The 26,437-nt window shown below is 43.8% G+C and overlaps 1 protein-coding gene across 1 annotated transcript in view; it reads left to right on the top strand.

Annotated features, from left to right (window-relative positions):
* The window catches only part of TRIM44 (tripartite motif containing 44), a 127,001-nt gene extending 105,061 nt beyond the window's left edge, over positions 1-21,940 (top strand). Inside the window, exon 5 of the mRNA XM_062196302.1 lies at positions 17,440-21,940. Coding sequence (XP_062052286.1) covers positions 17,440-17,467 — 28 coding nt within the window. The 3' untranslated portion in view covers positions 17,468-21,940. The remainder of the gene's footprint in view (positions 1-17,439) is intronic.
* Positions 21,941-26,437: the final 4,497 nt, after the last annotated feature.

Raw genomic sequence — 26,437 nt, 5'->3', positions numbered from 1 at the left:
GGTCTGAAACTGGGCCAGCATAAAACAGTTGCTTTCCAAGTATCATAAATAAATTGTACAACCTCTGATTTGTGTTGAGACAGAGCCATAAACAGGTACGTATACACAGAGAGAAAATGGGTCTGAAGTGGTAGAATGATGTCATTTGAGTGTCACAGCAGAGCTGGCTTCCAGAAAAACTGGGAGGAAGACAAAACGTGTCTTTAATAATCCTTATCTGCTTCTTTCAGCACCCTGAACTTCCACACTATTCCTGACCCTTTAAAGATGATCATTTTTCTTTTTCCAGCAAAATTGAACAAGCTACCACTTCATCCTGTCAGCATCTAAGATGACAGTTGGCTTACCCAGAAACTCATCTGTGGTTTATGGGGCCTATGGCTTATCCTTATCTTGTAATAGGTACAGACTTTTAAGTTCAGAAATCTTCTAGGTCCAGTACCTGAAGGAATGACTTTAATAGGGACTTTAGGCTTAATAGCTTATGGGAGAAGTTTGAAAGTGGTGCAAGCCTTGGCTGTTTCTCACATGCTGTCGTGTTAGGTGTCTGTTAACTTTCTCCAGTACATAGAAAGCCATTGGAGTTCAGGCGATGGGCTTTCTTCAGTCTTGAGACTGGGCAGTGGAAAGGATGGAAAGCTGCAGTGTTCGATTCCTTGTTGCTTTCTGCCTTGGCTCTCCCACTTGGTGTTTCCTTGTGTTTTGAATCATCTAGTGGTGACCACGTTGTCATGTGACAGCATTAAACTGCAATGCAAGGAGAGTCTCTGGAAAGAGTGACTGAAAGTAAACTGAATTTGATGTTCATCTCCTCAGCTGTCTGTCTCAAACTCCAGTAGGGACAGATTCCTGTATTCCATACCTGCTGGTTACATCATGAGCTTTTGGAGTATTGAGGGTCAGGGACAGGTGGAAAGAGCTTTTTTACCTTCTTTCCCGTTTTCTGGGAAAGCCATAACAAAAGCATTTTCTGCAAGGGGAAGGATAGAACTGAGTAGTAAACAGGCAAGAAACCAAGCCATGAAACGGGGATCTTCTGTTCGCTTCTTCAACCCTCCACACTGTAGTTACATTCATCCCCTAGAAGACATGCTGGCAGAGATGCCTGAGTTACTAGCTAGGCACAGGCTTCCTTTCCATACATCACCCCATGTCAGTATCCTCTCACTGCCCCTGGCATGGGCCATAGACTTTGGCAAAAAAAAAAAAAAAGGCTGTGTTCGTGAGCCTGACCATTCACTCCAGAACCCTGGCATCAGCACATTTGAGCAGCCTGATGTCTGCCTGCCTGCCCACACACAGGCTGTATATTGAGATACTACTGGGTGTTTTTGGTTTGTTTGTTTTTAACCAGGAACATCTGTTTGTGCTGCTGTGGGGAGGGACACACAGAGCAGAGCCTGACTATTGTAAACATGGATCTTGTTCCCAATTTGGAGTGCTGGCAGTGTGGTAGACACCACATGGAGCTCTGACATTTTCTCACTACCTATTCTTTCCTGCCTACACCTCTCATCTACTTAGGAGACACTAAGCATGGCCCGTGAAGATAAGCGCCGGGAGCTGCTGATGAGTCGCTTTGTCTCTCTGTGTGCTGTCCTGAACTTTGCACAGCTCCCTAAACATGCTGATCTCTTTCACATTTCAAGAGTCGGTTCGGGCTGCTGCCTCCACCTGGCATGCTCTCCTCCTGGCCCCATTGTATTCCTGGAAAATACTAATCCATGGCCTTTTGTTACCCCTGAGTAATACAGACTTTCCTGATTCTCTAGGTGCAACTCACTTCTTCCTTCTCCCAAACATTCTTTGCCAGACTGTGAGCTTCTTAAGGGCACAGACCCTGTCAGACTCTCCTCTGTATTCTGTCACTGACAGAATACAGTAGGGACTCAGTCACTATGAAATGAAAGATAAGTGACTGACTTTAGGCTGGTAGTCATGTAAGAGTAGTTGAATTTGGTTGAGTGCTCATTACTTACTAGGCAGTATGCTAAACACTTTAAATCCATTATCAGTTCTTTTTTTTTTTTCCACATGCACATAGTTTATTGGCCTTTATTTCCCAAATAATCTTTCCTCACTGATGAGGGAACGAAAGAATTGGGGGCAGGGTGATGTATGGAAAGGAAAAGAGACACCTGGAGGTGTTATTGCCTGTTGACTCCAGGTGGCTCTGAAGCTGACAGGCCTCATATTTCAGAGGCTCAAAAGCTCCTGCCAAGACATAAGCACTCTTTCAGCCAAATACCTTCCACCTGCTGGATCAGAACCAAGCATTTCCCTGACCTGGGCCTGCTGCTTGCTCCAACACTAGACATCTCATCCTGGGCTGTAGGATCACAGAGGGGGCCTTATCAGTTCTAAGAAGTAGATCCTGGTGTTTTCTCTTTCTTGAGTTGACCCCAATTTCTTCATAGTATTTTCCACCATCTAAAATTATTTGTTTACTTATCTATTTTTACCTTGTGAGAAATTAAGCCCAAAGACAACAAGGACCTTGTCATCCTTCTTTTTTTCTTCTTTTTTTTTTTAAATTCACTTGAGAAGCAGAGTTACAGAAAGGGGGGGGGGGGGGGGGGAGATCGATCTTCATCTGCTGGTTCACTCCCCAAATGGCCACAATGGCCAAAGCTGAGCTGATCCAAAGCCAGGAGCTTTTTCCTAGTCTCCCACATGGCTACAGGGACCCAAACACTTAGGCCATCTTCCACTGCTTTCCCAGGCCATAAGCAGAGAGCTGGATAGGAAGAGGAGCAGCTGGGACACAAACCAGCACCCATATGGGATGCCAGAACTGCAGGCAAAAGATTGACAAGGGGGACCAATACTTAACCTACTACACCACAGCATTCCCCCCGCCCCCTCCCCCCCCCCCCCCCCCGGTCAATCTTGTTCACTGCTGTAATGTCAGACCTATCAGAGTACCTGATTTATTGCTGGTACTCAATATAACTATTTGTTCCCTGAAAAAGCAAATGCATCGATGACTTCCCACGTCACAGATGAGGAAACTGGGCATAGAGAGTTGAAATAGTTTTGCAGGAGTCATGCAACTCATTTGAAGGGCTTAGTTGGGAAATTTGGTTTTACTCCAAAGTCGACTATCCTAACATTATACTACCTCCTTTAGTAATTTTTCTAGTAGGCAGAGTTTAATTTTCCTGGGAGAAAGGTCATCTTTTCCTGCTCATCATTGTTTCTGACTTGAAGGTCTGCCCTCCCCACCTTTTTTTTTTTTTTTTTTTTTAAAGATTTATTTGCAAGTAGGAGTTATATAGAAAAGGAAAGGCACAGAGAGAGAGAGAGAGCGGTCTTCCATCCGCTGTTTCACCCCTAACTGCAACAGCTGGAACTGCGTTGATCGGAAGCCAGGAGCTTCCTCCAGGTCTCCCATGCGGGTACAGGGGCCCAAGGTGTTGGACCATCTTCTACTGCTTTCCCAGGCCACAACAGAAAGCTGGCTTGGGAGTGGAGCAGCTGGGACTCAAACCAGCGCCCATATGGGATGCCGGCACTGCAGGTGGCAGCTTTACCCACTATGCCACAGCACTAGCCCTTCCTCCCGGCTTTTTACCTCACCAGCTAAATCCCTTCTCCTGGGCAAGGCAGATTGTGAGACTGCTACAGTGTGTGAATGAGAAGCAGATCCAGCCTCCAAGGAGCTTCAATGGCAAGACTGACATTGCAGCATAGCCAGGCTAAGGTACACTGAGTCCCTGAACTGCTGGAACCCTGGAGGCTGCAAGACAAAAGCAGAGTCTGTCAGGCCACGTTTATCACTGGTTCCCTGAAGACAGACAAGGGGACGTATCTGTACTATTTTTTATGCAACATGATTAAAATGGCAAGACCTTGATGCCTCTTGCCTCAAGACAAAAAGCATTGATATTGAAACCAGTATCTGACCTGAAGACACTCTATCTTAAGTCCAGGGAAGAGTCTTATAGTGGCAGGACATTTTTGCCTAACTGCTGGAGCCTTTAAAAACCAAGGTGAGGCTCTGAGAGAAATGGCCACTTTTGCAGCCAAGTTACAACAGGAAAGTCATTGACCAGCTGCAGTTGTAAACAGTGAAAAAAATCTAGCTGCACTTGAGACAGACATCCAGACAGACAAGTTATTGGGATCCCTCTAGCAAGGAAGGAATTTTTCCGAGTAATTGATGCCCACACTGGTGTTTGAGTCCACCAAGGCCTTGAAAAATCTTTAGCGACAGCAGAGGTAGTCACGTGGCTGGATAAATGCAGCCAGGCTCACTTAAAAGCCCACTCATATGCTACTACCTTCATTCATCATTGAGCCTCCTGCCTAGGGCTAAAAAACAAAGGCCAGGCCTTGGTGGTAGTTCCAGCTCTGCCTAGCTGTGAGAATGTGGTATGTCACTCATTTCTCTGCTCCTTCATTCCAGTTGAAACTTTAAAGAGCATCTCATTCAAGGTCATACTGCTGATGTGTGCTGAAATAGGGCCTTGAAGCTTACTTGTGTGCTTTTTCAACTGTTGGTCACAGCTACCACAGTAACCCAGCTCTCCCACTTCTGGATCCATGCCTCAGCCGACTTTCATAAGAAGAAATGAGTGAAACAATGAATTAAGCACCCCTTCAGCTCCATCTCAACCTAGATGACTTGCTCCTGTCCATGTCTCTCCCATTATATACCACCAGGGTGAGCGATAAATGGTTAAAGTTGTGGAATCCAGGTCTGCCTTGAGAACAGCTCACAGTTGGATTGCAGAGGCTTGGAAGTTGCCAGATGTGCAGCTGTTTTATAGGGAAGCCACGTGAGGACATTTCCTCATGGAAATGACTTGACTTTTCAAGTTTGTTTGGGGAGGGCTGGACATGAGCTTACTCCTGCTTTGTCCTTGGTCACAACAGCACCGCCTGTCTTTTGCTAGTAAGGCTTAGTTGTTTGAAAGTAATCGTTCATGGTACAGCACACCTGGTATCCTAGTAGTTACATGTTGTACGGTTTTTTCATTGCAGTGACAATTAGAGAAGAAATGGAGTCTGGATTCACCTGTAGAAGTAAGCTATCCATGAGTTAGCTCCAAGACTAGCAAATGGCCAACAGTTTGCCTGGGAAGGCTTCTGGAACAGTAATAGTTTATTTGGTTGTTTTGATCATTTATGGTTTCATTAGTACCAAACACATCACCAGATACTGGTGATACAGCAAGGAACAAATAATTAAAGGCCCTTGCCATCTGAAAATAATGTCAGATAGTGGTTGGTACTATGAATACAACAGTCTGACTACCCTGGCTTGCTGGGTCAGGAACAGCCTCTGAGAAGGTGACATTGGAGCTGAGACCTGAATGTTAAAGAGTCAGTTATTCCAGTATGTAAGGGAAAAAGCTGTTGCGACACAACAGCAAATGCAAAAGCCTTAGGGTAGGAACAGGCTCAGCTTATTTGAGGAACAGAAATCCATGTGGTTAGCAGATGGCATGAATTATGTTGGAGAGGTAAGCAGGAGGTGAAGTGTTTAGGGATTTGTGGACCATGAGCTTTACTCTCAGGGTTATAGAAAGACATTGAAAGGTTTTTAAATGGGCCAGTGATATGTGAAAAAAATGCTACTCGAAATACAGTTTGAAAAATGGACAATTGTGTATTAGTAGTAGAAGCAGGAAGACCAATCAAGATAGTGTGATGGTGGAGAGGAGGGATGGAAAGACAGGGTAGAGGTTGTTCATGGTAAGTGACTAGGACTTGCTGTTGGACTCAGTAGGATAGGGAAGTGGTATGCCTAAGGTTTTGAGTATAAGCATGGCACATAGAAAGCGTTCTGTGTATGATAGCTGTTAATGTGTTAATGTCGTTACTAACAAATGTCCTGATATCAAATACCAAGAGATTAGTCTTAAACCCATTCAGATGACAACATGGTACCTACAGTGCACTGATGACAGTGCTGGCAACTCTCTTTTTTGTGTGAATAAGTAACAATCTTCAAGACAAATTAGGAGCCGAAAATGATTTTCAGTCACCCTCACTGTGCTATCATCTCACAGAGTGACTTTTAGCCTTGGTTTTTTTTATGTACTATTACTAATTAACTAGAAAATGCATTGAACACTTATTGTGTGACAGGTGTCATGCCAAGCACTTGTGTGTGTGTGTGTGCGCGCGCGTGCAGGTGCCAAGCATTCTATGTACATGAATCTCATTCAGCTCTCTCTCAGCAACTTCCAGGCAATGCTAAATTGTCCTCCATTTCCAAGTAAAAACATGGAATTCAAAATCGCATAGCTAGTGGCAGAGCTGTGACTCAAACCCAGATGTTTCTAACTCCTAAATCCACATTCATAATCCTCTGCCACTTGAGAGTAGCACAAGGTCTCTTAAGTGTTGGTATGCTTCCAAAGTCCAGCTTTCTACAACTTCAGGACCTCAACCAGGGTCATCATGGGATATTCTTCTCCTCTCCTCTCCTCCCCTCTCCTCTCCTCCCCTCCTTCTCCTCTCCCCTCCCTTCCCCTCCCCTCTCCTGATTCATACCTACTAAGATCTACTCATTTGCTCTCTCCTCCTCCAATACTCACAACCCTACTATTCAGAGATTAGAAATTGATGTCAGTAGTATTTGCTGATCCTTTCTCCCTCTCCTTTTGATAACATGAAAGAAACAACAGCTGAGGCAACAGGAAACTTCAAGTTCAGCATTTTATTAAATCTTAATGTTTAAGATTTCTGTTGAAGAAAACTACTTGGAAGAGATTTGGTTTCCATTATTCACATGCTAAAAGAAGATGAGGAAACATGATCAGTTGAATTTCCTGAAGGTGCTAGAATCTGGGAAAGTAAAACCTTGGGTTATTTTTTGCTTGTAACTCCTCCAACTCCATGGAGTTGCTTGGGCCATTATAAAGGTGGAGAAAAAGAAAAGCTCAATACTCCTTGGAATTTTCTTCCTGAAGTTCAACAGGAAGCCACATAACATGGAAGTTAAATGTATCAAATGCCTTTAAAAATATATGCTCCCTAGAAAAATATCTGTTCTAGGAATAGAGCATGAAATAGATAAGCTAAACCTGGAGATTTTAGGTACCTGTAAGTAAGAAAGTGCTCAGAAAAACAAAGGCAGGTTGAAGGGAACACAAAAGCCAACTAAAAGCTCTGAAAGGCCAAAGTTGGCCAATTGGAGCAACAAAACAAGTAGTATTGGATTATAACCTAAAGTATAAATTAAATATATATCATTTGATACTTACATAGTTATTAAATCATTGAATAAATAAGTAAATGAAGAGCACTAAATCTCATGTCCACAAGTATTTCAGATATTTTATACTTTTCTAAGTGTGAGCTGCTTATTGTAACTTCCTTCAGAAGAGTACACTATGGAAATGGGGAAAGAGTGACTGTACCATGAAAGAACCTTACAAGCACTACCTCAACCAGGTGGCTGAAGTCAACATCAGTAGTGCTAAGCAATATTGAAATTGTGCCTTTGATATTAGGTAGTGGGACTTTAACCTCTGTAGTTTGCCATCCAAAAGCCCATAATCATAGCCTATATAGGAGAAAAACAGCAGGCAAACCCCAATTGGGGAACATTCTACAAAGTATCTGACCAGTACTACTCAAAACTGTCATGGTCCATAAAAAAGAAAAGTCATAGCCAAGAGTAGCATAAGGAGTCATAATGACTAAATGTGGTCTTCTGGGTGAAATCTGGGGCAGAAAAAGGGACATTAGGAGAAAACTAAACAAGTTTAAATAAAATACAGGTTTTAGTTAATATTAGTGTATCAGTATTGGTTCATTGTAATAAATATGCCAAGCTAATATGCTATTAATAGAGGAAACTAGCTATGGAGACTTTCTGTACCGTCTTTCAGTTTTCTTGTAACTCTAAAGCTGTTCTAAAAATTAGTTTAAAACATACTTGCCTTTTGACTCTTCTGGGATTTTTTTCCTTTTAAAATAATTAAGAATGATTCATCCACAGTGGTTTGTATCAGAGACATGTTGGTAATAGGAAAAAGTTAGAAGTAATTTAAATGTCCAATATTAGATAGCTAAATTCATATAATTCAATCATGAATCATAATCTTATAGAAATACATATTTTGAAAGAAAAGATATTTGTGATTGGTAGTTGAGCGAGACTGTGAACTGTGAGCCAATTTTAGAAAATATAGAGATGCATTTTTATACATGTATAGAAGGAATATGGGCAAATATATTAATGTGCTAATGGTGATTATCCCTGGTAGATAATACTATGGAACCTTTGTTTTTATAGAAACAATGCTTGTTTATTACAGAATGTAAAAGGCAGCAAAATAGAAAAGTTCCTTTTTAACTACAAAAAAGGTTATAAATTATTCCATTCTAAATCTAGCAGCAGCAAAGGACTCTCAGTTCTAAAGACGAGAGTTTGAGGGCAAACCAGACATTGGCAGGCTAAGTAGCCTGCCGTTACTTCTGTCCAAATACCTCACTTGCTCACTAAAGCAAGGCACTGCCTGGGCAGGCCTGCTGGCTCCTTTCTGTGGTCCCTAGAAGCAGGCACCACCCACACAGGCCCTGCCATGTGCAAGAAGGGTAGGACCTGTGGAAATGGAAAATAGGCTGCAAAGGACATGGAGGTCAGACTTGGCACTGTGCTCAGGGTGCCAACTTGGGGCCACACTGGAGACCCACACCTCTCTGAGGCCTCCCATATGTAGGCAGAGCCAGCTGTGAGGGCTGAAACAAACCTAGTATCTGTATTTCCTCCTCCTAAAGTGATCTTGTGGGTTTTTTTTTTCCCATCTTAAACTGTGTGTATGTATATTTCATCTCATTATAATAACTCTTAATAAAAGGTATGACTACCCCATTTTTCAAACTCAAGCTACAAAAATTTAAATGTCTGTGACTTACTGGCTGGGTGACCAGGGGTCAGAAGACACAGGCTCACTTCTTACCCAAGTTTACTTTCACTTCTGAGAGTTCTGGAGTCTGATTGCTAGCTTTGCAAGCTAGCAAAGTGTACCTTGATCAAATCATATAGCTTTTCTGGGTCTCGGTTTTCTCTTCTGCAGAAACCTCTGCCAGCAGCTTTAGTAATATCTCCATTTTCTCATCTGTAGATTGGAAAAAACGATACTAGAAACTGTTTTTAGGATTCAGAGATTATGTGCATAAATTGCTCAGCACAGTTCATGGGACAGTGAGTAAACCCCTAAACCACAACGAAACGAGGAATCATGAAGTTTTGCTCATACCAGGACTTATTATTCTTGGGTCTGACCCTGGTGCTGATCAAGCAGGACCATTCATCAACCTAGTATTTGGGCCCAGTCAGAAGAAGACAGGAAAGAACTTGGCACATTTAGATCAGCCTGCAGACTGAGGAGATGGAGGAGGTAGGGAAGGAGCGGTGGGGTTGAGGATGGAGGTGAGGGTGGGAGTGAGGGATTGGAAACAGAGATAAAATAGTACAGAGGAGGGCAAATTAGTTACCTCAGCAAGTGTGTCATGGTTGGAAAGATTCAGCTTTGGTTTGGTTTGGGGTTTTCCTAAATATCACATACAGTGTGCAGCATCATCCTTTCCTCGTGAAGGAAACTGAGTCCCAATGTCAGACGGCAGAACCAAAACCTGACTCTAGCCAAATCATGTTTTTCTCAGTTAACCTATGATGAACTACGAACATGTTACTTAATTTTATATGTGTGCCTTTCTAGTCCCACAGATAGCTGCTAAATATATATTTTGATCCCTTATAGCACAGTAACCCTGTCACTTGCAAATGAATCTGGGACATTGGGGACAAAAGTGACAGTTCTGCCATATCATGGAGGAATGTTTCTGGATATGAGCATTTGCTCCATCCCTTGCTAGTTCACTCCCCCAATGCCCACAGTAGCTGGGGCTGGTCCAGGCTGAAGCCAGGAGCCAAGAACTACATCTGAGTCTTACAAGTAGGTGGCAGGGACCCGCTACTTACTTGGGCTATCATGTACTGCCTCCAAGGGTGCACATGAGCAGGAAACTGGATCAGAAACACAGATGGGGCCGGCGCCGCAGCTCACTGGGCTAATCCTCCACCTGCGGCGCCAGCACCCCGGGTTCTAGTCCCGGTTGGGGTGCCGGTTCTGTCCCGGTTGCTCCTCTTCCAGTCCAGCTCTCTACTGTGGTCCTGGGAAGGCAGTGGAGGATGGCCCAAGTCCTTGGGCCCTGCATCCGCGTGGGAGACCATGGGGAGGAACCTGGCTCCTGGCTTCGAATTGGCACAGCACCGGCCATAGTGGCCATTTGGGGGGTGAACCAATGGAGGGAAGACCTTGCTCGCTCGCTCGCTCGCTCTCACTCTGTCTAACTCTGCCTGTCAAAAAAAACAAAAAACAAAAAAAAACAAAAACAAAAACAGGTAGGAACTCAATCCCAGGCTCCACTAGGAGTATCCCAAGTGGTGGCTTAACCTGCTGTGCCATAATACCTACCCCTCCACAAACATTTGAAGACCCCACCTACATACTGGAACTAGGCAGCTGCTTTCTAAAAGGCAGAAAGCTGAAGACTTACCAGTTAGCTATGTGTACAGTGCCTGTGTGGCTTAATTTTGAGAGAAAACTAAGTCTGCTTGAATCTAGCCTTCCTCCCTTGTCAATACCTCTGAATGTCTGTATCCTCCTGAGTTGATACAGTGATAATTAATTAGTAAATTGACAAGAATTCAGCAGACATGAGTGATGCCAAATCAAATAAGTTACATTGTAAGCTCAGAAAACAAAGCTATTACAAAGTCAGAGTACCTGCCACCACATTTATTAACTTCCTCTTATGCCCCTACAGCTTTGGGGACAGAAGCTGAGCAGTTGAACTGCCTCTTCAAACAGACTAATAAATGATGAGGCAGTGAAACCCTTCTCCATGTTCATCACTTTATCAGCAAGTATTTAGGGACTGAGTGCAATGGGGGCTTGTGGTCTGCCTCTAACAACTCTTGAATTTCACAGGCACCAGAGCAAGTAAAAAGGGTTCCTCATCAGTCAGGTGCCCAACTCGAAGGGGACAGCATTCTGCTGGCTGGGATGCCTCCAGCCTTACCCTAATTGGGGAAGTGTTAAATTTCATGCCACCTCCCAGTCAGAATTTGGTAGCTCCCAGTTCATTCAGTTAAACTCTTTGGTTCTATATACCCTAAAAGAATTTAGAGAGGCCAGTGCAGTGGCACAGTGGGTTAAAACCCCTGCCTGCAGGGCCATCATCCCATATGGGCACCAGTTTGAGTCCCGGTTGCTTCATTTCTGACCCAGCTCCCTGGTAATGCGCTTGGGAAAGCAGCAAAGGATAGCTTAAGTCCTTGGGCTCCTGCACCCACTTGGGAGACCCAGAAGAATCTCCTTGCTTAGGAATGGTGCAGCTCCAGCCAGTGTGGCCATTTGGGGAGTGAACCAGCAGGTGGAAGACCTTTCTGTCTCACTCTGCCTCTACCTGTCTAACTCTTTCAAATAAATAAAATATATCTTTAAAAAAATAGAATTTAGGAAAAGTATATGCTCCTTGCCCATTTTTAATTAACTCTTGAAATTATGTATCAAGTTTAGATAGTTGTGAAGGATGTGATTTCTGATATATTTGGTAGTTTATATGAGTTTTTATGTTTTGTTAAAACATTGGCACTGCAGATCTAGCTTACTAAGTTTACAAGGCATAATCTAATTGGCAAAGCCAGTTCTTACGGTCATACCTCCAGCCAAATCAGACTTGCTTTCTGTCAGATCAAACCATATCATTTTTTAAACTGAAATAAATGTTAGTACATCACTCATGCCAGTGACATCTGTCTCCTGAATGACAGTCTTAGATATATAGAGCATACAACCTTGCCTAGTTTACTACCTGGACGAAATAAGGGACTCTGTCCTCTACTGTTCTCACCCGACTCTCCCAGGACTCCTTTTAGAAGTGAGAGACTGAGACTGCCACCTAGTCAGCTTCAGGAGGTGAGGAATGTTCTCTGAGGTAGGCGAAGTATGTTGAAAGGGGGAGTGGCTGAGAAGAGAACCTGTAGGCCACAGGCATGTCCTGGGAAGGTCAGTTTTAGGAAAAAGCATATATGGAAGTTAAAAATCCAGACTGATATTTCCTTAAAATTTTCTATGCCCAAATACTCCCTAGAAAGTCATACGTACCACAAGAGTACGTGTTCTAAGACCACCACTTTTTTTTAACTTTTATTTAATGAATATAAATTTCCAAAGTACAGCTTATGGATTACAGTGGCTTCTCCCACCCGCAACCCTCCCCTCTCCCTTTCCCTCTCCCCTTCCATTCACATCAAGATTCATTTTCAATTCTCTTTATATACAGAAGATCAGTTTAGTATATATTAAGTAAAGATTTCAATAGTTTGCACCCACATAGAAGCACAAAGTGAAAAATACTGTTTGAGTACTAGTTATAGCATTAAATCACAATGTACAGCACATTAAGGACAGAGATCCTACATGAGGAGTAAGTGCACAGTGACTCCTGTTGTTGACTTAACAATTTGACACTCTTGTTTATGGTGTCAGTAATCACCCTAGGCTCTTGTCATGAGTTGCCAAGGCTATGGAAGCCTTTTGAGTTTGCTGACTCTGATCATATTTAGACAAGGTCATAGTCAAAGTGGAAGTTCTCTCCTCCCTTCAGAGGAAGGTACCTCCTTCTTTGATGACCTGTTCTTTCCACTGGGATCTCACTCTCGGAGATCTTTCATTTAGGTGTTTGTTTGTTTGTTTGTTTTTTTGCCAGAGTGTCTTGTCTTTCCATGCCTGAAATACTCTCATGGGCTTTTCAGCCGGATTCGAATGCCTTAAGGGCTGATTCTGAGGCCAGAGTGCTGTTTAGGACATTTGCCATTCTATGAGTCTGCTATGTATCCTGCTTCCCATGTTGGATAGTTCTCTCTCTTTTTTTATTCTATCAGTATTTTCAGACACTAGTCTTGTTTATCTGATCCCTTTGACTCTTAGTCCTATCATTATGATCAATTGTGAACTGAAATTGATCAAATGGACTAGTGAGATGGCGTTGGTACATGCCACCTTTACAGGATTGAATTGGAATCCCCTGGTAAGTTTCTAACTCTACCATTTAGGGCAAGTCCGATTGAGCATGTCCCAAATTGTACATCTCTTCCCTCTCTTATTCCCACTCTTATATTTAACAGGGAGCACTTTTCAGTTAAGTTTCAACACTTAAGAATAACTGTGTATTAATTACAGAATTAAACCAATAGTATTAAGTAGAACAACCAAAAAAAATACTAAAAGGGATAAAGTATTAAGTTGTTCATCAACAGTCAGGGCAAGGGCTGATCAAGTCACCGTTTCTCATAGTGTCCTTTTCACTTTAACAGGTTTCCTTTTTGGTGCTCGGTTAGTTGTCACCGATCAGGGAGAACATATGATATTTGTCCCTTTGGGACTTGCTTATTTCACTCAGCATGATATTTCCCAGATTCCTCCATTTTGTTGCAAATGACCAGATTTCATTGTTTTTGACTGCTGTATAGTATTCTATAGAGTACATATCCCATAATTTCTTTATCCAGTAAGTCCACCGCTTTTAGATAAAAAAGTGCTTCTAAATTAGATCAATCAGTGACTGAGATAAGGCCACTTAACTAAATTTCACTCAGTATTTGTCCTCATCAGTGTTTGGCAGGAGATGGATTTTTCTAGAGGTCTGGCACATAGAAGAGGGTCAGAGCCAAGGAACTCGGTCTTATCCAATACCTGTCCACCTGGAATTCTCATATCAAAATAGACAACTCTCCAGACAGTCAAAGCAAGATTACTGCTGCTCTCCAGTATTTGAAAGGAATTGGGACATGCTTGTTCTAGAAAGTAATGTTTCAGACGCCCATACTAGGACCATTGAGGGAAAGTTAGGAGGAGGCAGGTTTTGTTTTTGTTTTAAAGACTTATTTTACTTATTTGAAAGGTAGAGTTATAGAGAGGGAGAGGGAGAGACAGAGGAAGAGATCTTCACCTACTTGTTCACTCCCCAAATGTCTACAATACCCAGGGCTGACCCAGACCGAAGCCAGGAGCTTGGCTCTCCCTTCAAGTCTCCTACATACATGGTAGGGGCCCAAGTACTTGGACCGTCTTCTGCTTTCTCAGATGCATTAGCAGGGAGCTGGATTGGGAATGGAGCAGTCAGGACTCAAACCAGCACTCAGATGGGATGCTGGCATCACAGGTGGCAGCTTAACCCACTGCACTGTGACGCAGACCCAGGGAGGCAGGTTTTTATTCAATATAATATGGAAGGAGGCCAAGATTTCTTGTCATTTGTATTGGACAGAATGTGTGAAGCTTTCATAATAACCCTGTAAGATAGATAGTATTACCATGAGGACACAGATTCAGAAAGACTTAGTGACTTACCCAAGGATTGGAACCTAGTTCACTCTGGTAACGTCAAAGTCTTTGCATGATGCTGCCTCTGTCATTGGTAAGAGCCTGCTGTGGAATGGGGGCTCTCTGCCTAATGTGTTACTTCATTATTATAAATGAACATTATAAAGAAATTAGATAACCTCTGAATCCCACTCTAGTTATTAATCTTAAGCGTAAAGTAGATTTCAGAGGAAGCTGAGTGGCTGAAGTGGAGGAGGGCTGTGTTGCTTCATTTGGGCAAAGTGGAGACTTCTAGGGTGTCTCAGGAAGAATCCTAGGAAGATGGATGACCAGATGACCTGATTTACAAAGGGAAGGAGGAGGATTCAGGAGAGATGATGTCTCATACCTCTTACGCCATCAGGTTAACACTTCAGGAGAGACCGCATGCAGAGTGGATAAAGCTGTCAGAGATTTAGTTAAAATGATTCTTCTTCATTATCACGAAAGTGGGTTATTATGAAAAGAAGATGCTTCAAAGATGCTACTCTGGAAAACATTTTTCTTCCCCTCTCTGCCCTACCTCCTGTCTCCCCTCCATGCCCCCTCTTTCTGTCATACCTACTAAGCTATAAAATCCACAAGGGCAACTGCTGCGTCCATCTTATTTGCTGTGGTGCCTAGCATCATGCCTAACACGTAGAAAGCAGTCAGAACATATTAAGCATACAACGGGATTGATAAGTGCCAGAATCCCAAGGATTTGTTCTTTAAAGTTGGGGATAAATTACATCTGTTGGGTCCCAAAACAGGTCTCTTTTTAAGGTAGTGAGAAAAGATATTCTCAGTCAGGACTTTAAATCTTTTTTCCTGAGCCACTCTCCAATTCTTATAGTAAAGAACCTGACAACTAGGGAAAAAAATTTTTTATACACATTTGATTATTGTCAATGGGCGGAGGGGCAGTCGTTGACCTCTTTGAATATATGATGAAAATTATCAGACAAAGGGACACACAGACAAAACTGTTGTCTGCAGTTTCAGCAGGTTCATGAACCCTTTAAACTGCATATCTTAAGAATGCTAAAAAGTTAACTGCAGCTTGGGGAAAGGGCACAGGCACCATGCCCTCAGATTTGACGTAAAACTGACGAGAGAACAGTAAGGGCTTTGCTTTGGATATAATACCAAGCAGGAAAATATGGCACTGGTTCCAACTCTGTCTTGATTCTGGTGAGAAGTTTTCATAAAAGATCCTTTGTTCCCTTTGGATGGATGCCACCAAATTCTATTGTAATGACAGTCCACTGTCTGGCCTGTCCTAGCATGCACCCTTGGTCCTGTGATTAGATAAGAACACAGGGAAAAGGAGTGGATATAGGGCAAAACTGTGGGTGGTGAAGGTTGCTGAGCTTGTCTTTGGCTCAGAGTCCATTTACCTTGATCTGTAAAGACCCTGGGTCTTAAATGTCTCCACCCTTAGTGTAGGTACTAAGACGTGTTCTCCCAAAGTCTTTCCCAAATGGATACAAAAGAACACAAGTTTTATGTAGATATAGGTAGTCCCTTGCGGACGAGGAGTTTCTGGGTCATGGCAGGGAGCTGCTGCCCTGCAGGCCTTTTTTTCTCACCAGCTGGCTGCTTTCGACTGTGTCCAGCCAAAACGGAAACTTGAGTTTTAAGGACACAGACTGAATAGTGTGTGGTCCTCAGATTTTACATCTCTCAGAGGTTCACTTCCTTCATATCTAAAATGGGGATAATAATAGTTCCTGTGTCCTAGGATCAGGCCTGGCCCTTGTTATTTTAAGGACAGTGACCTCTAGGAGTGGATAAGGAGAAACCAGGCAAGTTAGCTTACTTTGACCCTTCTAAGTGTGCTCACCTTGCTGCCTTTCTCCAGCTCTGCCTTCTTGCCCTGATCCCTGTGTCTACCATGTTCTCTCCCAGGACCGTGCCTGTGAGCAGCTGTGGTACTCAGAGCCATTCTCTGGGGCTCTGCAACCCACTGAAACATCACAGACGTCTGAAATACTCTGGCCAGGACAGTAATGACTGGCCATAACTTTCACTTGTGTCTTTCCCTCCCACCCACCCTCTCTTCCTGTTTTTATTCCACTCCCTTTTTTTAAGTGCTAGATGTGCAGTAGTTAAAATAGTATTGCCACTCTTGTATGCTCTAGAAAGCAGATTATAGGATGTGATAAGAACTATGAAAGAAGGCTGGCGCCGTGGCTTAACAGGCTAATCCTCCGCCTAGCGGCGCCGGCACACCAGGTTCTAGTCCCAGTCGGGGCTCCGGATTCTGTCCCGGTTGCCCCTCTTCCAGGCCAGCTCTCTGCTGTGGCCCGGGAAGGCAGTGGAGGATGGCCCAAGTCCTTGGGCCCTGCACCCGCGTGGGAGACCAGGAGAAGCACCTGGCTCCTGCCTTCGGATCGGCAAGATGTGCTGTCCGCAGCGGCCATTGGAGGGTGAACCAATGGCAAAAAGGAAGACCTTTCTCTCTGTCTCTCTCTCTCACTATCCACTCTGCCTGTCCAAAAAAAAAAAGAACTATGAAAGAAGTGATAGAGAATAACTGGGGAATGTACTTAGAGAGACTACCTTCTCTGAAGAGATGGCATTTAAACCCAGTGATGTCTCTCTGACCTGTGTTGTCGTTGATTCCAAGATTTGTGAGGTGCCACTTGCAGGGCAGAAGATAGCTTCTCCTTGCTCTTTTGTTCTTCCCTGCTAGCACTAGATGGCTTAAGCTTCAGAAGAAACCACACTCTCTCTGATTTTTTTTTCAAATAAGTTTTAAAAATTACGATCTTCACCTGATCCTTTAAATAACTATTTGCATGCCAGGCACTGTGTGTTTTATATGTATTCTCTTATTTAGTCCTCCAGCAACCTGATAAAGTTAGTTTCATCATTATTCTCCGTATAGTTAGATTAAAAAAAAAAACTTAAGCCATTTGTCCCTTGCTGCCCTGCCCAGTCATGGTAGTTGGGACTTGAATCCAGGTATGTCTGACAGCACAGCCTGGGCCACCACCCTAGACCGGTGCCTCCCTGTGTGTGATGCCGTAACTCACCAGGTTCTCCTTTTCCTTTGTAGCGGTGCCAGTGAAGAAGAGGACACATGAAGGCTTGCCGCCCCCGGCAGAGAATCACCCCCGCCCCATGTGTGTGTGACAGCGTGTATGTGATGGCTCCTGAGTCCTGTGAAAGCTGCCTAGCGACAAACACCTTTCCACCAGATACCCCTGGGACCACAGCAGGCACACAGCTCTCTGAAGGATGCCAGCCTTGTGCTTACCAACCGTGTGCTTCTCTGCCTGTTGTGCTCCGTCAAGGACAAGAGCCCCTTTGAAGCAGTTAAGAGGGCTCCTTCGATGGCTGCTTTGAAATGACTCAGGAGTGCCAACCCCTGCAGTATTGTACAGCCAAATAATATCACTTTAATAGGCAGGATCTGGAATAATGTTGAACTGAGGTTTCCCCCTACCTGCTCACAGAAAACTCCATGTTGTTCATATTGAAGCATGACATAAATGAGTGCAGAATAGGATATGTTGACTCATATTAGACAGTCTCTGAAAGTCCAGTTCTGTATGAAAATATGGTGCCATGAATTCCGTCAGATGGCTTGAAACTAGGGTTGGAGAAAGAGTTAAAAGTTAGAAAGATACACATATTTTTAGTATATGAGGTTTTCCAGGTCTTCGGATTCATAATTCAGTACTGTGGACATGATAAAATGATTGAAGAGATGAAAACAAAATGACCTTGTTGGGGTAGGAGGGAGAAGACCAAAGAAATCTGATTAAAAGTAGAGTCAGTGTATCTGAATTCAAATTGCCTGAACTTCCAAAGTAGTCACTGACGGATCTTATAGAACTCAAATTATTTGGGTGAAATCTGCAAGTTGTGTGGGTTTGTCACAACAGGAAAGGATTACCAAATGGGAGTCTTCAGGTTTTGACAGCCTCACCCCCAGTGTAGCCTCATATGACTTAACTGCAGTGTGGGAAGAGTTCTTGTCACAGCAGGACTGCCGAGTTCAGCCCTGTGTCCCAGCTCACACACCTTCATTTTACCCCGTCTGGAAGGAGTGCTTCTTTCCTAGCCCTTGTCCACGGGGCTTCAGCTCATTCCCCACACTCTGGCTCTCTCTTCTTAAGCAACATGAGAGACTGCCCTGAGCTAGGACCTCATACCTTTCCCCAGTCCCAGCTCGGGATTCCTACCCTGTCAAGTAGCAGTGATGTGCTAAGGCAATGCAAAACTACAAGCTTAAACTAGCATCTTCCTGAAACAGTAGCATTATTTAAGGAATGGCTTGGAGGCAGGGGATACCCTGTAACAGGAAACATAGTTATGTTATGAAATGGAATGTTCATACACATAAGCTAAGATAAAAATGAGAGACTAGAAAGATAATTTTATTTACAAATGGGTAGTTTGTTCGCTCTCCTTTGCCTTTAGTGATGTTTTGGTGTATCCCTCTGAGACACACAATGGAACCATACGCAAACAACCTTGGGGTTGCTGCCAACACAGGGCCTAGGCCTCTAGTGTGTCTGAAGCAGAACCAAAGGAGCCTGTGTTGGAGGAAATCCCTCACTCCCACCTGCCTGCCTGCAACCTCTGTACCTATCACAAAACTTCTGGGTCAGTTGATTGATGTGCAAGCAGGAAGGTTTTGAAGCAGAAACAATACTTGCTTATTGTAGCAGTCTAGTTGTGTCATTGTTGAGTCCTGTGCATGCTATGAAATGATTTATTCCCTTGAGGCCAGAAAGCTACCAGGCATGAACACTGCTAAGTTGTGACTACCCTAGCTCACTAAATATGTCAGGATACTCAGGCTGAGAGACAAAAATGTTTCTCAAACCTGAGAGCCAACAAATGACTAAGATGATTTTGGTGCTCTACCTGTCTCTGCAAAAACTGGAGAATTTAACATAGCACTGATTACAACCTCCAATCATATCCAACCAAACCACCCTGCAAGAAGGACCAATAGCCACTCTTGAAAGAGCTTAAAATATCAAAAGGTTTTTAAAAAACTGTAGGGTTTGGAAACTTGTGTTATCTTTCCCCAGCAATCATTGTTTGACCTCCAAATAGTAGCCTTATATTAGCAATGGATAAATGATTGGCTCTTAGCTCCTAATCATATTTTATTACTTTAAATTACTATTTGAAAAATCCAAGCATTTATGCAGTGGAGATAAACAGGAATATAAAAATATGTGCCAGCCTGTCTCAATAAATTATCATGTCTGTAATCCTCAAGGAGAGCGCTTTTGCTTTTACTTAGAAAGGGTTGCAGATTTGCTTTATGGGCTCCTGCTGTCTTCAGCACCTGATAAAACTTTAACCAGGGAAGCATTAAATACAGCACAGCAGCTTCTGCCCAGGCTCCTGAGCTCCTGCCGGCAGCATTTATCAATGTAAGAACTAGGATGCTTCCTGCAGTGGCACCAGCTTCCCCCAAAGCTGGAGTGTGCAGCTTGGCCTTAAGCCCCAGCATGACGAGGCTTCCCACCTGCCAGGTCAATAAAAGTTAAGAGTGCTCAGAATTGTGTCCTGACTGGCTGGCTGCAGGCGTCAGGATCGCAGAAATCCCAAGGGAGGCAGGTATGAGTGTCACCAGACTGAACTGGGTACTCAGAGCAATTCCTGGCTGCTTTCGAAATGTTGAGGTTCTAGATGTTAGAAGGAATTGTCCTTTGATTTGATATTAAATCCAAGGCAGTCCCAAGAAGTACTTGGGAATCTCCGTTTTGACAGACCAGGAAGGGAAATAAACTATTGAAGACCAGCTATAAGCCAGGCCCTGTGTTACTCCGTATCTATTTCTTAGATGATAAAACGGATACCAGCTGTAAGAGTGGCTTGTCTCCAGTTACACAGCGAGGAAATGCTGGAGTCAGATTTGATCCCAGCTTTCCATATTCTGGACAGATCCTTTTGTTCCATGCCATGGTACACCTGAGAAATACAGAGGAAGGGGGGAAAATGACTTCTGGTTCCCCAAGTACACTCTGACCATCCCACATCATGAATTCTTTTAAAATGACATTTGGCTCAGAAACGGCACCAAGCTAGCCTTATTCCTCCACTCTAGCAGATGCTTTAGATAGACATAGCTAACTTGGGCCTGCCCCACGAGTAGGAGTACTCTTTGCTTTTGAGTGCCATTCTCCACAGATAAGAGACTTCTTGGCTTTACAGAGTATAGAAATCTTCGGGAATGGTAAAGGTGAAGATTGTTCTCTCTAACTTTATTTGGAAACTTCCTTGCTGTACAAAAAGAAGTCTTTATACTTTTTAGTAAATCTTTCGTCTGTGCTCTGTGAGGATGGGGCAGTTCAGAGTCCAGTGAGTCTGAACTGTTCTGCTGATACCTAGATTGTGTGTGTGTTCATGTGGTGGGGGTTACCTCTTTGTAAATGATGAATGGGGTATGCATGTATATGTATGCATGCATTCTCTAAGAACTAGAAAAACTCGGAGCAACCCCTGTCTTGTATACTACTGCAAAGGTTCCTGCCAGCCTGTTGAAAGTGCCACCAGCTTATCAGAGCTTAGCTGCTTGCTTATAAGATGCTTAACAGAAGAGCACCTCCCTGGCAAGAGTTGTCAGCTCCTAAGCAGTGTGCCAAGTCGACAGCCCTGAGAGAACTGCACTCCAATCTTCTCCAAGGTGTCTGCGACACGGAGAGTTTGGATGGCCATCTACTTTGATGACCTGTAGAATTCACGACTTTTTATAGTGACAGGACCTGGGATGGCTTCTCCCCCAGCCTGGAATTTCTTCTCCTGCTAATTCCTCAAGTTCCACCCTCACATAATAGCTGTTCAGTATGTGCTTTTCAATAAGGAAATCAGTTGCACGTTTATTATATACCAAACACATTGACATCTTTCTGTTCTAAAAAAAATCTTGTTGTAGATCAAGACACATCTGTCCAGCCCAACCCTAAGAGAAAAAGAAGCCCAAGGGGGTTAGCATTGCCTTTACTCAGTTATGTTTCTGAAGCCTCCAGCCCAGCCTATTCCCAGAGCCATAACAGGTGGCCTGCCTCTGGGGACTTGCCTGGTAAGACGCTATCATTTGGAACTGAGAGCACACCAGAAACAGAGCCAGGGCTAGAGCAGGACAGTGAAAATAAATGTAGACCCTTCAGGGTACACTGGAACAACAACAACAAATAGGCCACAGAGCCCGTGTTAGGATAGATAAGACCTTGAGGGCACAGCACAGTCTTTGTGCTGACTAGTCTTTGTGCAGTGACAGGCTGCACTGCACAAGTGGGGAGAAGCAACAAACCCATTGTCCTCTGCCTGTTTTCCTGGGCACAGTCACATTCCTTCCTTAGTCATCTTCCCCTTCCACACTTTACATTAAACAAGGGAACACTCAATCTTTCAAGGGAATTACACGTTGAGTTAATGTTTCAGTATATCATTTTCATACTGTAAATTATTTTGTAAGAGAGATTTACTGCTATCCCAGGATGTTCAGACTTGGCGCCCCTGTGCATTTGGAAATCAATAAACTATTACTGGAAATACCATTTGTCTCTCAGAGTTGTGCACAGAGGACCCTGTTAGGTGTAAATATTCATGACAATCTGCATACTCAACTCTGGTCATGCTGGGGATGATGGCGTTTTGGTTATGAGATGTGGGAGTCTGGTTTACTCCTGACTTCCTCAGAGTGCCTTAAGTGGCACTGGAAAGTGGCAAAAGGGCACAAGTAAGATCATTATTGTTTAGGGACATGTTTTCTCCTCGAAGTAAAATTATCCATTCCTAGAGTAATTGTTATGAACAAAGTAGGTTAACAACTACAGAATATTTGGTCTTGAATGATGTCTTCAAATAACATTGGGGCTGCACAATTTGGATGACCTAGGAGGGAGGTCAAATTTTAATTTTTGGCATGTTATCTAGGAAAACTATATGGAACAAATTTCTGTTAGGCCAGAAAAAATATCTCTGGAGCTTTAGAAGTGCATATTTGCATGTAATTGATGAAGAGAGAGAATTAACTTGTAAATAAAGCAGTTGAAACTAGGGGTCATTTACTCAGAGGCTTGCAGGAGCCCCTTGGGAGGGCCCAAGATGATAGATACTTTGTAAGTTAAAAAACGGGACACCTGCCTACAGTCATTAAAACGCAGTGTTTAGAAGCAGGTGTTTGGGCTAAATGCCTACATCCCACATTGGAGTGCCAGATTCACTTGTCTCTAGCTTCCTGCCAGTGTAGACCGTAGGGGACAGAGATGATGGCTCAAGTGCTTGGGATCCTGCCGCCCACATGGGAGACCTGGCTCGATTGTGTTCCTGACTCCTGGCTCTAGCTCTGTCCTAGCCATAATGGCCATTTGGGGAATGAACCAGTAGATGAGAGCTCACTCGCTCGCACTCTGCCTCTTAGATAAATATATATTTTTTAAATCTAGTGTTTAAAAATTCAGAGGGGCTACAGTTTCTGAACCTGGCTCTAAATTTCCTTTTACCTCATTCTCCTCATAGCCTTTTAATTTGCTGGGGAGTGTGAGGACTTTAGGGAAATTGTCCAAGATAGGGAGATAAGTCAGTCAAGGTCATCCGGTAAGCCAGGCTGGAGATGTGCAGAAGAGCAGACTGTCTGTCTCCTGTAGCAATCATTAGGCACTGCTCCCTCCTCCCCACTTCTGAGGACACTCCTCCCGCGCAGTGGGTAGCAGTGCCAAGCGCTGTAGCACTTGGGACTCTCCAGTGTTTTAACCACAGTGTGTTTGGAGGTTTTCCCTACTTTCTGGTGCCAGTATCTCAACACCACATCCCGTTGCCCAGCCCTTTCTCATCATCTTCCCCTCTGAAAGCGACAACTCTTTATTTTGTTTTATTGATCTTTTCTTGGTCCAACTTACACTTGAAATCATTGCATTTTTCCTCCTAAAAGGGCGAAATGGTAGCTTCTCTGGAATATCTCCCAGCCTTGAGAAGGCACTATCATTAGCTAGACCTAAGGCTGCCAGTCTTAAGATGTCACAGGAGACAAAAGCCTGCTTGAAGTCAGTAACCAGCTGCGTTAGTGTCTGCATTTTTTTAATGTTGCAGTCTTCAGGTTAAAAATCACTCCATCTTAATCGTTACCATTTAGTAAGCTCTCTGGACCCCACACTCTGCTAGTTGACTTTCATGTTATCTTACTTCATTTTTACAATATAATAGTAATTGCTCAATAGCATTACTGTCCACTCTGTCTTCACCCCCAAACACACACGCACACAGTATGGCCTGGGGGCAAAGGAATTTCCCCTTTTCCAGGCCTTGCTTCGTATCACCTGGAAGCCACGGTGTACAGGGGGGCAGGGAGGGCTAAGGATAGCAGTAAAATCCCTGTCCAGAAATGGCACTTGTGGAAGGAGAGGAAGACTGTGAGGTACGTAGTATCTTTGCTGGAAGGCCATAAATAACGAAGTCATCAAGAGGGGCACAATGGCTTCTTTTGCGGCGGTGTTAGAATCCCAAAAGCTGGCCGGCTCTGACCCTGAGTCTGCTTCAGTCAAATGAGGAAGGTGTCTCCAACAGCTTGGGTAAGCCAGCCTCACGCTCTTGAAAAGGGACAGCAGAAGTAGCTCCTGTTTTGAAGTTCACTCAGTTTACCTGTCACGGTCACATACCTTACCAAAATGACCTCCAACCTGCGCACCATCTTAGGGTTCTGTGGCAACCTGTACACCTTGGACTCAGCCATCTGACAGCTTCTCCTGTCCCTGTTCTGTGGACCCAAGTCCAGACAAGTGGTTTGACAATGAGTGTTTGAGATGGAATTGAAAAAAAATCTGGCACTTCTGCTCAGCTCACCGAAAAATGACTGAGAAACCACAACCAAGGAAGTTTTCTGATCAGACGAAATGAGTACTAGAAATAAACCACGGACAAGGAAGGTCAAACTTCCACCATCAAACACCTGCTCCAAACCTATTTCACGTCACAAGTAATGATTGATGTCTGCTTTCCAAGGGGTCTGCAAGCAGGTTACGAGACAGTAACAGACTTCTCGAGGAAATTTAGGTACGAAGGAAAAAGAAGTGACAACAACAGAAGTTTTAAGTTGACTAGGGAGTTCCAAAGCCCTGCTTTAGGTGGGCACAGTGCCCCAAACAGCTCTACACGTCTCAGTCCCTAAGGGCAATCTGTTCAAAATGATGACCCTGAACATCATGCTTAAAGGAATTAAAATTATTCTGAGAAGGCAAGAATTTGTGTATTGAATACTTCAGAAATCCTTGTATCACAAATGGTTAAAAGCGGGGGGGTGGGGGAGTGGGGGGGTGGTACTTAGTGATTAAAAGGGATAAACCCAGCGGGTTAAGCCACTGCTGGGAGTGCCTGCATCCCATGTCTGAGTGAAGTCTTTCAGGTTGAAGACTTTGCCTCTGATCCTGCTTCCTGCAAATGCTCTTGGGAAGGCAATGAATTATGGCCTAAGTACTTGGGTCCCTGCCACCCACATAGGAGACCTGGTTAGAGTCCTGGGTTCCTGGATTTGGCCTGGCCTTATCACAGTTGTTGCCAGTATTTGGGGAGTGAACCAGCAGATGAAAGATCTGTCACCATCTTTCTTTGTCACTTGGCTTCTCAAATAAATAACTAAATATTTTGAAAGAGGAATAAGCCTTTGATTATCCAGAATGGTTAGCTAAATAAAACAGAATATATCCCCTAGCTGAGGTTTTAGTGTTCTGTGAGCCTCTTGGCTTAGAGTTTTCACAGCTTTATAAGTGACTTTCATGCTACAGTGCTTTGCATATAATGGCATGAACAATGGGAGTGCCAAGTTTCCAATGTGATGAATAAAACTAATAACCAGAATACAGGTCAAATTCTGTCACAACAAATACCACTACTATAAAAATCACTTAAGCGTCCCTGTTATCTCTAAGTCCCTGTCGATTGCCTATTTATTTTAGGCAATAGTCATTACAACAAAATTGGAGTATAATAAAAAGAAACCAGACCCTCACCACAAGTTGAATGTAACAGTTTAACCTGTAATAACAGATTCTCCCCTGTATTTCTCCAGCTCTTTGCTCCAAGAAGAATAAACCGTACGTAGACATAACACCAGCCTGAACAACTGGTAAGTGGCTGTTGTTGCTAGGAGAAGAAAGAGTTCAGAAGGGAAGGACACACAGAGTTTTGTGGCAGTCTCTCACTAGGGAACGTGGTCTCCAGGGACACTTTTGACCTTAATCTGTGTTGGAACCATCGACCAAAAAGTTACTTGTCACTGGTAGTGATGCAAAGCATATCGTAAGCCCTGAATGGAGACAGGCCGCATTTCCCATGGATCACTGAACACTTTGTGGTAACCCAGCCCCGGTCCGAAGACCCTAAGAGAACGAGCCCCCAAGCATGTGACTGGAAGTATCTTTTCTCAAATGATGCACTGCTTTCAACACTGCAGGTGAATGTGCATGGTAGGTCAAGGCTGTGCAGAGCAAAGGCCTCCATCGCGTACCCCATCTGGTATACAAGCAGGGCTCCTTCCGTGACTATCCTTTTGCCGGCAGTAATGATGAGTTTCCTTGTTTGCTAGAACATTCTCATCTATCCGTCTTCTTTTGTTACGTACTGTTTACAACTTTATTGCAACCAACATTTTGTAATGCCCTCAACAGCAGAAGGAATTAAATCGTAATTCACTTCTGAATAATACAATCAGACACAGGGAAAGGAGGAGTGAGGGAGAGGAAATTGCCCACCTCTCCCAAAGCTAATACCTGGCTCAGGCCCCAGGACCCACCGAGCTCCGAAGAAGTTCATAAATACGGAGAGGCAGAGAGTGCCCCTTCCTCCCTCGGGGTGAGGTGGGTAGTCTGCTGAAGCTGGGCCATTCATTGCATTCCCCTCTGCTCGCTTGCTTCCCTAAGCCAGAGCCTCATTCAACATGTATGCGCACCCACTATGCAGATCAGGTTCAGATCTGCTTGGTCCTTGGAAACGCTGAATCAATCCAGTGTGGCTTTCCAGCTGCGGGTAGCCATTTGCTGTGTATGCACCATTTTATCAGGACATCTGGAGGTTAGAAGTGTGCAATGGAA

The sequence above is a fragment of the Lepus europaeus genome, chromosome 7 (assembly GCF_033115175.1).
Source record: "Lepus europaeus isolate LE1 chromosome 7, mLepTim1.pri, whole genome shotgun sequence".
Lineage (NCBI taxonomy): Eukaryota > Metazoa > Chordata > Mammalia > Lagomorpha > Leporidae > Lepus > Lepus europaeus.
This window is presented reverse-complemented; position numbering and strand designations above follow the sequence as displayed.